We start from the raw sequence: 12,256 nt of genomic DNA on the forward strand, positions 1-12,256 counted from the left end.
TGCCCTCCCCGGGTCCCGGCTGGGGCCCCCCCCCCCCATCCCGCCTTCCGGAGGAGATTTGGGCTTAAACTTTGGCTTTTTTTGGGGAAGCCCCGAAGATGCCTTTCCACCCGGTGACGGCGGCTTTGATGTACCGGGGGATCTACACCATCCCCAACATCCTCGCCGAGCAGCACCCCGTGGAGATCCCCGAGGACGAGCTGGAGGGTGAGCGGGCTGGGGGGGGCTGGGGGGGTCGGGGGGGCATCCCGTGTGGGGTGCGGGGTGCGGGGTGGTCGGTGTCCCCCCCTCCCCGGTGGAGAGGTTGAAGGCGAGCGGGATGCGGCTGGATGGATGGATGGAGAGGAGGAGGAGGGGGGGAGGAAGGAAAGCGTGGGAGAGAGCCGGGCAGCGGGAGAGGGGGCACACGGGGTGTGGGGGGGTCCCGGGGTCCCGGTATGGCCGTTGTGACAATATGACACAGCAGGGACCGGCGGTGGCGGCGCGGGGTTGGACCCCCCCCCGTTCCCCGGCGTGGCGGGGCCACCCTCCCCGCTGTCATAATATGACAGTGGCTGGTGGCGCGGGGGGCCCCGGGGGCGGCTGTCACCCGTGTCACCCCCCCACACCCCCCCGGGCCACGGCAGCCCCACGCAGTCCCGGTGCCACCGGGCTCCGGCCGGGAGAAGCGGCCGCCGGGGCTCTGCCCACCCGTGAGATGAGCGGGGCCGGTCTCAGCTCGCTATCACCAGAATGGCTTTTTCCACCCCAAAAGTTTACCGGGGCGGCGGGACAGGTGCTGCCGCTATCCCCAGGCCGCACCAGCTCGGGGTGTCCCTGGGGACCCCCACTCTGCTGGGCACGGGGGGAAGGGGCTGCAGCACCCATGGACCCCGGCCCCCAGCACAGGCACCAGTACTGCAGGGGAAACTGAGGCACGGTGCGGCCCCACGCACGGGCCCGCTGTGCCTTCAGGAGAGGATAGAGGGGGCTCGGCATCAGGCCTGGAGCCTGTGGGGACTCCCCGTGGGGAAACTGAGGCACAGAGCCCCAAGGCTGGCGGGGGGGCAGTGAGGGACTTTGGCCCCAAAACTTGGCCGGGAGCCCCGAGCAGGCAGGGACATGGGCTCACACCGGGTGTGCGAGAGTGTGTGCGCGTGTGTGCAGCTCTGCAGGTTGTGTGCATGTGCGCTTACGTGCCCCGTTACGGCCTCACTGCAGGGGTTGTGCGTGTGTGCACGCGTGTGCGTGCACACACACACACCTTCGCACGGCCCCACTGCGCGTGAGCGTGCGCTCACCCATTTTCATGCACATGCACAGCCCCGCTGCAGGGTGTCTCTGTGTGTGTGTTTACACACACATAGCATCACTGCAGCGCGTGTGTGCACATGTAGAGCCTGGCTGCAGGGTGTGTGCGCACATGTACAGCGTCAGAGCAGGACGGGTCCATATGCATGGCCCTGCTGCAGAGAGAGAGAGTGTGTGTGTGTGTGTGTGTGCATGTACAAGTACAGCGTCGCTGCAGGGGGGAGATGTGCATGCACAAGTACATCACTGCACTGTGCCTCTCTGCGTGTGTGCACGCACAAGCACAGCATCGCTTCGGCGTGTGCATGCACAAGCCCGTCACTGCAAGGCGTTTGTGTGTGTGTGTGTGCACGCACAAATCCGGCATCGCTGCAACGTGGCCGTGCGGGTGTCCATGTGTGTGCACGCACGAGTACATCACTGCAAGGCATTGGTGCGCGTGTGCACGCACAAGTACGGCGTCGCTGCAAGAATTATGTGTGCACAGCCTCACTGCAGTGTGTGTCTGTGTGTGTGCACACTCACTGTGTGTGTGTGCACATGTGCCAGGGTGTTGGGGCGATGCACCCAGCCTCGCGCAGCACCGACGGGTGCTGATGGGTCCTGGGGTGCTCCCACCCCGGGGGTCCCCCCCAGCACCCCACCTGCGGCCGCACGCCCGCTGCGCCGCGCGTGGATCAATGGCAGCGGCGGGAGCCCCAAGGTGACCCCACGAAGGCATCAGATACCTGCACCGCTGCGGAGGGGGGGGGGGGGTGTGCTGCCACCCGCTCCCACCTCCCCCTGGTCACCTTCCAGTTTGGGGGGACGTTCGGGACACCCAGCCGCCCTCCTGGCCCTGCAGCTGCCCCTCGGGGCTCCACGTTGGGGTGAGAAGTTGCAGGGTGCAAATCGTGGCAGGGTGCTGCTGGCTCGGCCAGGGAGGATCAGGGTGCCCTGGCTGGGGGGGGACACACAACCCGCTGGGACCCCGGTTTGGCCACTGTTGGGATATGTCCTTGCCTTTCTCCCAACACCCTGAGACAGGAGATGGGGACCCCCCGCTTTGGGCGGTCTGGGATGAGCATCCTCGAAGGATGAGTTTTGGGGGTGCCCAGACAGGAGTGATGCTCCCCACGAGCATGGACGCAGGGAACCAGGAGCATTCCCCTGCCCAGGCAGGGATGCCAGCCATGGAGCAGCTCAGCCATCAGGCTGGCAGGCCAAAAAACCCCCAAACTCCCCCAAAACACCTCAGAAGACGTCACCGGTGGGCCATCAGCTAGGCAGGGACGGCCCCAAGCGCTGTGGATCGATAGCACAACCCTACGCGGGGTTTTTTTCCCCCCCAAAACCCAAAGTTCTCAGCCCCTGTTTCTCCCACCCGGCTCCTCCAACACGAAGCCCTCCGGCAGCCGGCAAAGACCTGCACATTTATGCTGCCCGGCACCGGCAGCTTTGCCACCTGGCAAAGGAAGAAGGCACCGACATCCCAGCCCGGCTTCCCAGTGTTCCCGATACACAAATTCGCCTGGTCCCTTCTTTCCCATCAGCCTGGTTCCAGCTCTGCATGTCGGGGGGCATCAAAAAGGCAGAAACTCCCCCCAAAAAGGAACAAATCCCTGAGCGCAGCAGGAGGCGGGATGGAGCCGATGGGCACCACGAGGCTTTTGGGTGGGCAATAGCCACACGGCATGGCAAGCGCCATGCCTCAGTTTCCCCGCTGCCCTCCGAGCTCGGTGCAGCCTCTCCCTGCCACCCCGCAGGGATCTTAACCCACATCCCAGGGGCTCATTTTGAGCCAGAAACCCCAAATCCTCCCACCTTCTCCCCCGCTTCATCCCATCTTCCTCTGCACAGGAGAGGGCTGAACACTGAAGCGACCCCGGCAAGAGTTGATATTTTTTTGGCTGAAGGGTGGCACAGCTCTGGCACCCACCATGTAACCCTGGGATGGGTATGAAGTCCCCAGGGGAAGACATGGGTGCTGGCACCCAGCACCTTCCCCGTGCCAGCACCCAGGGCACAAGGATGCTCCCAGTTGGATGCTGCAGCAGTGTGGGGGTCTCCCTGCCTGGACCCCCCCACACCCTGGCGGGCATTCTGAGCTCAGGCATGTCCAAGGAAGGTGTTTTTGGGGCAGGATGCCGAGTTTTCAGCTGGGGGGGGGGTGGTCAGGTGTTGGCAAGGGCAGGGTGGGTGCTGCAAGCGGGTGGCCGGAGTTGGAGCAAAGACCTTGGGGTCCGTTGGTGTCTCCTGGGGAGGTCAGACCCTTCTTGGGGAGGTTTTGGGGAGGCACATGCTGCTGGAGACACCATGTGTGTGACTCATCCCTGCTCCCCCCCCACAGAGATCCGTGAAGCCTTCAAGGTGTTCGACCGGGATGGCAATGGCTTCATCTCCAAGCAGGAGCTGGGCACAGCCATGCGCTCCCTGGGTTACATGCCCAACGAGGTGGAGCTGGAAGTCATCATCCAGCGCCTTGACATGGATGGTAGGACCCCGGCATCCCGGGACAGGGACGGGAACGGGGACGGGGATAGGGATGGGACCCCCAGCACCCTCCCTTTGGTGAAACACCCGATTTGCCCCATTTCCACCTCACTGGCTGGTGGCTGCCGGACCCGACATGGGATGCAGGATGCAGGAGGACCTGATCCAGGCTCTGCCTCATGCCCAGAGCCTCCTGCTCATCCATCATCATCATCACCGCCACTGCAGCTTCGTTTAGGAGGATTTAACGATCCTGGAGCTTTTGCGGGTGGGAATGGCACCTCTCCCAGCTCAGCAAACCTGTGGGGACTGGGCTGCCGGGGCCAAATCCTGCACCCCAGGCCATGCCCTCCCCACCCAGCGGACTGGGCTGGCCGTGTGCCTCCAGCACTGGCTGCCACCATCAGCCTGTCCCTGTCGCTCCTGTGCTCATCGGGACCTTAAAGAGCTCGTTAATTTATTGGTTTCCTTTTTTCCCCCATTTAAAAGCCTTTCCGGCAGCGCTGCCAAGCCGCTGTTCCCTTCATTACTCATCGTTAGTGCTGGCCTGACAGCCCCGACACCAGCACCCTCCGCAGCCGCAGGATATGGCCAGCCCGGCGGCACCCTGCCCCTTGCCAGCACCCCCCCCGGGGTCACGGCCACCACAGGGGTCCCCAACTGGCACCGGGGTCCCCATTGGAATTAGGGTTCCAGCTGGTGTTTGTGGTCCTGGATGGTGTTGGGGGTCCCCAGCCAGCATTGGGGAGGCCCCAGTCGACACTGGGGGTCCCAAGCTCACACTGGAGGTCCCCAGATGGCACTGGGGGGGGTTTCTCAGCCAGCACTGGGGGTCCCTAGATGGCATTGAGGGTCCCAGCCTGCACTGGGGACCCCAAACTTTGTTGGAGGTCCTCACCCGGTGTTGGGGGTCCCCGGTTGGTTTTGGTGGTCCCCAGCCAGTATTGGAGTGTCTCCAGATAGCGCTGGGGCATCCCCAGATGGCACTGGGGTCCTGGCTGGCACTGGGGACCCCAGCCCATGCTGGACATCCTGGCCAGTGTTGGGGCACCCTTAACTTTGCTGGAGGTCCCCAGCCAATGTCAGGGTCCCCACCTGGTTTTGGGGATCCCTGACCAGCTATAGGGTCCTGGCTGGTATTGGGGGTCCCCAGCCAGTTTGGGGGTCCCTGGCTGGTGAATTCCTAGTGTCCAAGGTCCCATAATACTGGCTGCTGCTCTGGGCCATTGCAAGTGGATATTAGTGACTCCTGGGTGGGATGGGGGGGCTCTGGGTGCTGCCTGAGCCCCCCCAAGTGCCGTGCTCCAGAGCAGGGTCCCCCCAGGCTGTCCCAGAGCAGGGTGTCCCCAGGCAGTGCCAAACCCGGGAGTGGGGTCCCCCCAAAAAACACCGAGGCTTGAAGTAGGACCCTCCCTGGGCTGCGCAGGAAGGGGAGCAGGACCTCTGAGCATCGCCGAGTCCAGGCAGGGTGTCCCCCGGCAAACAGCCCATGGGGACCCTCCTGGGGGTGGTGGGGGGGTGTCACACATGCCCGGGCAAGGGGTGACGGCCACCTCCGTGTCCCGCAGGTGATGGGCAAGTGGACTTTGAGGAGTTTGTGACGTTACTGGGGCCCAAGTTGTCCACCTCGGGCATCCCGGAGAAGTTCCACGGCACAGACTTTGACACCGTCTTCTGGAAGGTAAGGACCCCCCCACCTCCCACCCGGGGGGGGCAGCACCCCCCGGCCCCCGCACGAGAGCACCGGGGGATGGCTTGGGGTTAGGGTCAGGGTTAGGGTCAAGGTCAGGGTTGGGGTCAGGGTCAAGGTTAGGGTCAGGGTTAGAGTTGGTTTAAGGGTTAGGATTAGAGTTGGGGTCAGGGTTAGTTTTAGGATCAGGGTTAGGGTCAGGTTTAGGGTTGGGGTCAGGGTCAAGCTCAGGCTCCAGGTTAGGGTTAGCATCAGCAGCCTGAAGATTTTCTGTCCCTGCCACGGCACGGGGTGGCAGATGGTGCCAGCACCCACTGGGTGCCCCTTGCCGCTCTGCCGTGGGCTCGGCAAGACACCAGACACTTCCCTGGCCAAGAACGATGGGGGAATCCATCCAAAACACAGCACCCAAGGGTGCCAGGGGACCCCACAGCATCGCTGTGCCCTCCCCGAGCGTGGGGGTCAGCCCCCACACCCGAGCCCCCCTGCCCGCTCCCCGCAGTGCGACATGCAGAAGCTGACGGTGGACGAGCTGAAGCGGCTGCTGTACGACACCTTCTGCGAGCACCTCTCCATGAAGGACATCGAGAACATCATCATGACGGAGGAGGAGAGCCACATGGGCACGGCCGAGGAATGCCCCGTCGACGTAGAGAGTGAGTGCCAAGCGGCTGGGGATGCCAAATCCCACCACCAGCCCCGATGCCACAGGGCTGGTACCGGCTACCTGCGGTACGGGGACGGGTGGGCTGGGTGTTTGGGATAACACCCCCCCTCTCTGGGCTCTCCCCTCCTTCCCCAGCCTGCTCCAGCCAGCAGATCCGGCAGACCTGCGTGCGGAAGAGCCTCATCTGCGCCTTCGCCATCGCCTTCATCATCAGCGTGATGCTCATCGCCGCCAACCAGGTGCTGCGTAGCGGCATGAAGTAGCGGGACCAGCCCGAGTGCCTGCCGCCGGCCACCGACGGGGAGCCACACGTATAGCGAGGAGTAGAGAGAGAGATATATATATATCCATATTCAAATCAGACACTCAAAACCCCCCCCGGGAGGGGGCAAACCCGAGGAGGGGGAAGACCCGTGCCGGGTCCCCGCTGTCCCGGTGCGATGCGACCGCATGGCTGTTTGCAGAACATGGAAACTTTGATAAAGACACACAAACACACACAAACCTTTCCCCCTGCCCCCCCTCGCCAGAAACAAAAACAAACCGTAAGTGCATGTAACGTGCATGGAGCCCCGTGTGCTGCCCCCACCCCGCGTCGGGGGTGGATTGCCCCCCCGGGCGTAGGATCCCGTCGGATGCACCGATACTAGCGTCTATAGCTCTATATTTATGATAAAAACCAAATCATCCCCTAAGCAATACACGCGCCTGAGATGGTTTCTAGAGGTGGGAGCGTTTGCATGGACTTGGCTGCCAAGGGCTGGATTTCCCCCCCCCCCCCCCCCTTCCCCGCCCCGGCCCCGTGCCGTGCCTCAGTTTCCCCACCTGCCAGATGGGGGGACGATGCCGACCTCCTGCTTGATGCACTTTGAGCTGATCCCCCCCCGGGAAGAGCCGGAGACACCCCAAGGCTGGGGAGCCCATGCCGGCTGGGGCCACCCACCCTGCACACCCCCCGAACCCCCCCAGCCTGTATGTAGCACCCACCTGGGCACCAGACTGGTTCGGATTTGGGGCCGTTTCTCATTCTTTGGAGTTGTTTTTGGGTTTGGGTTGGTTTTTTTTTTTTTTTTCTTTCTTCCTGGTTGGTTGTTTCCAATCTGAAATAAAACTGGGATTTCTGAAGTGCTCTGGGCTGCTGGGGCTCCTGGCGATGTGGGGGGGGGCACGTGGGGGGATGCGATGGGGCAGGGTGATGGGTGCCAGGCGGGTGTAGGGCCATGGGAGCACCCATGGGTGCTGCTGAGCCGCTGCCAGTGTGTGGGCCAGTCCTGGCAAGGGAGGTGGGCAATGGCCGGGGGTCTGTGGCCCCTCCCCAGCATTCTGGGGGGGCTGGAGCATCCCCAAACCAGCTCCCACCCATGCCGGGGGGGGTTACACCCCCCGTGTCCTCCACCCTGGTCTGGCCGTGGATCCTGCCCTTTCCCGGGGATCGGTGTGAGCACCAAGCAGTTTTATTCCACACCCCCCCCCCATCTCCGTGCCCTGCTATTTTATGTGGGTTTTGATGTTTTATGGTGTTTGATGACCAGTTTAAGGCCATTTGCCTTACAAAGTGCCTCGGTGGGGAGAACACGCAGCGTGAGTGCCTTCCCAAAAGCGCTTTCACCCGCCTCAACGGCAAATCCGGGGGAGCCATGATCTGGCCCACAGCATGGGGGGGCTCAGAGAGGCTCCGGGGGGCGGGTCACCGTCCCCAGGATGGGCTGGGGATCCTGCCCTGAGGCTGGCAGGGAGGTGAGCACCCCTGTTACTCCTGATTTACGCCACGGTGGGGGTCTGGCCCCGGGTGTAACCCCCGCCACGCTGAGCGATGCCGACCCGCTGACGAAGACACGGCCGTGCTCATGCAAACCACCGTGGCAATCACGGATGCGTGTGCTCCGGGGGGGGCCCGTGCCCGCATAATGGATCACCCTCCCTGAGCCCCCAAATGATGCATTTTTAATGGCAAATATATTAAAATAATAAATAAAAACAGGGCAAGCTCTCAGTGCTGGGAGCGTACTGGGCAAGGCTGCTGCCCCCGCCGCAGGCGGTGCTGGGGGGGTTCCCCCCTCCAGTGGGGAATGGGGCTGGAGGAGACCATCCCCACGGCGTCAGGGCTGGGGCAACCCCAGCCTTCATCTCCCTGGAGCCCTGTTTGATCCTCACATGGGGAAATCACATTTCCTTGCACCTGCTTGGGATTTCCCACCGGCCAGATGGGCCTCCCCAGCACCGAGGGGAGGGACACCCTGTTTTTGGGATGCCAGGAGGAATCGGCTGAGTTTTATTGATTTGGGGGTTGGGGTTTTTTTTTTTTGATCTCGTATAATTTATCAAACAAATTGAACCGAACGCCCAAATGAGAAATGAAAATGAGAAGTGCTCCACAGCAATGAAATCATTTTGGTTGCCTCACAAAGTGGGGGAGGCTCCGTGTCTGTAATGAAATTTCATCCATCTCCCCGCAGAAAGTTTTGATTTTTTTATGAACTGGCATTTCCAAAGGAAGCCACGTGGCCTCGGAGATGCGTGTGTATATATATATGTATTTTTAACCAGCTCTATTATAGATGCTGTGAATAAACATAAGGGGGCCAAAAAGAAAAAGAGGACAATTTAATTTGCTAGAAAATACAATAGCATAAAAGAAAAATTAGATAAAAGGAATAATGTGATTCCCCCAAGCTCAGCGTTTCAAAGCTGCTCAATTAATTTTAATGGGAATTGGGCGAACGGGTTTCTTCATGCAGGTTTGGAGATCGCAGCTCCCGATTCAGGCTGCAGGCAGGCAGAACCGGGTCCCGGCCATGTTCCCCACGCGCCGGCCTCGCACCGCTCTGCTGCAGCCGGGGACGGCTCATTGCGGCTGCTGCGAGACAGCTATGCTCCTCGCTAATTTAATTAAATGCTCGCTAGGAAAGGGGGAAAAAAAAAAAAAAAAATCTTACTATGCGAGTGCTGCAGCAGGAGGAGGGAAGGTGCCGGGGAGGTGTGGGAGGGAGAAGGACCCTCTGCGGGTGCTGCTGTCGGTCCCCGGCGGACAGAGCAAAACCACCGGGGTTTGCAGGGCTGAGATCGCCGTAGCACTAAGTGCTCTGGGATAGGAAGGGAAGAAGTTGGTAAAGGTTATTTCTCTCTCCGGTGCTGCAATCAGTGTGGGATGGTCTCAGCCCCGTCCCTGTCCCCTCTCCTCATCCTCATCCCTGTCCCCATCTGATCCCCATCCCCATTCCCATCCCTGTCCTGTCCTCACCCCTGTTCCCATCCCCATTCCCATCCCTGTCCCCCCACCAACTCCTCTCCCAGCAAGAGCTGCCAGAGGACACTGGGCAGAGCCCAGCGGGGCTGCGCCTTGGCAGGGGCCCAGGAGCTGCTCATTTCCTTAAAAGCTTCCCGATAAATTACTCCTGCTCTTGCTCTATAAAAGGCACTTTGGCTTGTGCCGCCACTAACGGGCCGCAGCTCCTCACTGCCCACCCCGGGACCTGCCGGGGATGCTGAGCCCCATGGGGCTGTGCACATCCCTGCAGCATCCTTTGGGAGCCGGGTACCAGCCGTCCCCCCGGGGCTGCGTGGGAGCCAGGGAAGGAGCCGGGAGTCTTGTCCTGCTTTGGCGTTTCCCTCCCTGCCGTGCGGCTCTCTGCAAACAGTCTTTTTCCCCGGGTTAGCCCACACCGGCTGCGTCCCATCCCCAGCAGTGATACATGCCATCATTACATCTCCCGACACCACGCTGTAAAATACACCCCCATAAAAGCCTGTAATTTACAGGCTCCTACGAGTACCTGGGAGTTACACGGCTCCATGAATACACAACACCCTGCGAGCGATGCTCCGCTCGGCCCCGATGGCCGGAGATGGCACAAGCTGTTGCAGGAAAACCCAATTTTAATTAAACCCCCTCGCCAGCCCCTCTCAGCCTCCCCTGGACAGGCTGGTGCTCGGCAGGGAACGCTCCCGCTCTCGGCTTTCAGGCTTTATTGGGAGTTTCTGTATCACGAGCAGCTCATCTCTTCAGGAGCGAGGAAGAGCACGGAAGGGCTGCGGCTGTGTTTGTGTTTTACACTGTAATTTTCATTTACAGTTGTTTTGCAGCTTGCCCAGGGAGCTGCCTGGTGCTCCAGCCTGCTCGGCCGGAGATGTGTTTCTCCACCAAATTTAAGATGGATCTGGAGAGCGGTTTCAGCGCTGAAAAGCCTGTGTGTGTTGGGTAAAGCAACACCTCCCGGACCAGCCGCTCTCCCAGACATGCTCCAAAACACGCAGGGACCGGAACACACGGAGCAGGGACGGGACCTGGGGGCTGATGAAAGCAGGTCTTCAAACACAGGTGAGGAGCCGCAAAGTATTTTGACGGCTGACTGCGAAACAGCCGGCACAGGCTTCACCGCCGTCCTCAAAACGTCCACGGGAGAGACAGGAGCCAGTGTTCTTTGATTTGCCTCTGCCGGCAGCAGCGGTGGCGGCAGCCGTGGCCTCGTTAGGAAGATGCCCATGCACGTGGCCTGGCTGTCACCGCTGCGACTCAGATTTGCAGCGAAGCCGTTTGTCACCCTTTGAAGTCAGCGGAGCGGTGGGGGGAGATGGGCTGAGCCCCCCCTCCGGCTCCCCGGAGCTCTTCCCCCCGCACCGTGCCGGGGGCACGGGGATGCACATCAAAGCGGGTTGGTGACAGCAGCCAAAGCTGCTCCGGTGATGGCCGAGAGCGGAGCCTGGCAGCTCGCGTCCCCGCTCCGGAGCATCCCACAGCCCCTTTGAAGTCTGTTTTTTCCCCCCATTTGGCCTCCTGCAGCTGTGCAACCTCTGCATTCAGGGCAGGGGTCCCCTTCCTCCGTGGGATGCTGATTTACCCCCAAATAGGTGTGCTCTCGTTTACCTGCATGTGCCGGCTCCCGCAAGGGGAGGCGAGGACGGGACATGGGGCTGATGCCACATCCTCTGAGCCCAAGCCCTGGGCTCCCGCTCTCCAAAGGCCACCAAGCAGAGGGTTCAGCAGAGCAACGCAGTCACACCGGGAAGGATAAAAAAAACACCCTTTAATTTGGCTTAAAGCTCAACCAGCCCTGCAGTGGGGCTCACACAGCTCCACACCCAGCCACGCTGCGGTCGGATCCAGGCCCTGCTCGTGCCAAAGCCGTGTCCCAGGATGGGGTGTGCTTGGCCTGGCAGTTCCCGATGACCATCTGCCTGCACACCCCGAGGCAGGAACTCTGCCCTGTCCCAGGCAGCCGAACACCGGCGTGATCCAGGCGAGATTTGGCCAAAAGCAGCTGGCTCCTGCCTGCACTCTTCGTGAATCTGGACCCACTCCCTCCATGCGTGGCCAAACCTGAAATGCACTGGCAGTGGGCGCAGCCATCCTGGACAGACCTGCTGCTGGAGAGCCACTCTCCCAGGACACTGCTGGCTGGGATCCCCCGCGTACCCGGCAGCTCTGCGGTGAAGCCGAGCACCCACCCGCCTTCCTGAGAAAGCCAAGCCGAGGGCCTCGTTCATCCCTCCCTTTCCTGGTGAGGAGAGACAACTCTGTAAAGCTCTCACTGCGGCATCCACATGGCTGGACTGGGCTTGGCCATACCAAAGCTGCGACCTAAAAGCACCTCTATAGTCTTCTCCAGGGTAGCACTTCCAGAGCAATAAAGAGGAGAAGCTGGAGGTAGGCAGGCTGGTTTCCCCAGCCGCTGCACCTGGCTTTCAGCTCCCAGCACAGCCCCGCGGTGAGCAGGAGAGCCGTGGAGTCCCCCCTTGCCCCTTCCCAGCTCGAGCCCCGAGCGCTCGCGCCTGGCCAGCCAGCTCCCATAGCAGGGCACGACCCACGGAGGTATTTGCCCTGTTGGCACTCACTGTTTACTGAGTTTCTTGGAGAAGGAGAAACCTTGGGATATTTTTCGCTCCTTGCTTCTCACCTTCAGGCTAATGGGAGCAGGAGCAGAGGGCTTACGGGAGCTCCCCAAGCTCTTCATTAGGAACTCCGGCACCTGAACCGAAGCAGTTCTACACACTGAATTTAACGGAAGCAAACATAAACACTGGAGGCAATATTAAACATCCATGTTAAAAGCCTGGCTACAGCTTCCTTCCCTGGCCTATATCAGCTGCACGGCAGAGCTGGACTGAGAGCAGGCAGTGCAGGGCACAGCACAGACAGC

At 61.3% G+C, this 12,256-nt stretch overlaps 1 protein-coding gene across 1 annotated transcript; it reads left to right on the top strand.

The window, feature by feature from the left end:
* The first annotated feature begins 98 nt into the window (after positions 1-98).
* CABP7 (calcium binding protein 7) lies at positions 99-6,382 on the top strand. Its single transcript, XM_010563327.1, has 5 exons — positions 99-207; positions 3,620-3,763; positions 5,331-5,443; positions 5,955-6,108; positions 6,255-6,382. Exons 1-5 carry the CDS (start codon positions 99-101, stop codon positions 6,380-6,382), a joined length of 648 nt encoding a protein of 215 aa, XP_010561629.1.
* The last annotated feature ends 5,874 nt before the right edge of the window (positions 6,383-12,256 follow it).

The sequence above is a fragment of the Haliaeetus leucocephalus genome, unplaced genomic scaffold, assembly GCF_000737465.1.
Source record: "Haliaeetus leucocephalus isolate CR32 unplaced genomic scaffold, Haliaeetus_leucocephalus-4.0 Scaffold165, whole genome shotgun sequence".
Taxonomy (NCBI): domain Eukaryota; kingdom Metazoa; phylum Chordata; class Aves; order Accipitriformes; family Accipitridae; genus Haliaeetus; species Haliaeetus leucocephalus.

Coding starts and splice junctions, on each gene's coding strand:
- CABP7 (XM_010563327.1), top strand. CDS start 99: ATGCCTTTCCACCCGGTGACGGCGGCTTTGATGTACCGGGGGATCTAC. Junction 208..3,619: donor CCCCGAGGACGAGCTGGAGG/GTGAGCGGGCTG, acceptor CCCCCCCCACAG/AGATCCGTGAAGCCTTCAAG. Junction 5,444..5,954: donor TTGACACCGTCTTCTGGAAG/GTAAGGACCCCC, acceptor CGCTCCCCGCAG/TGCGACATGCAGAAGCTGAC.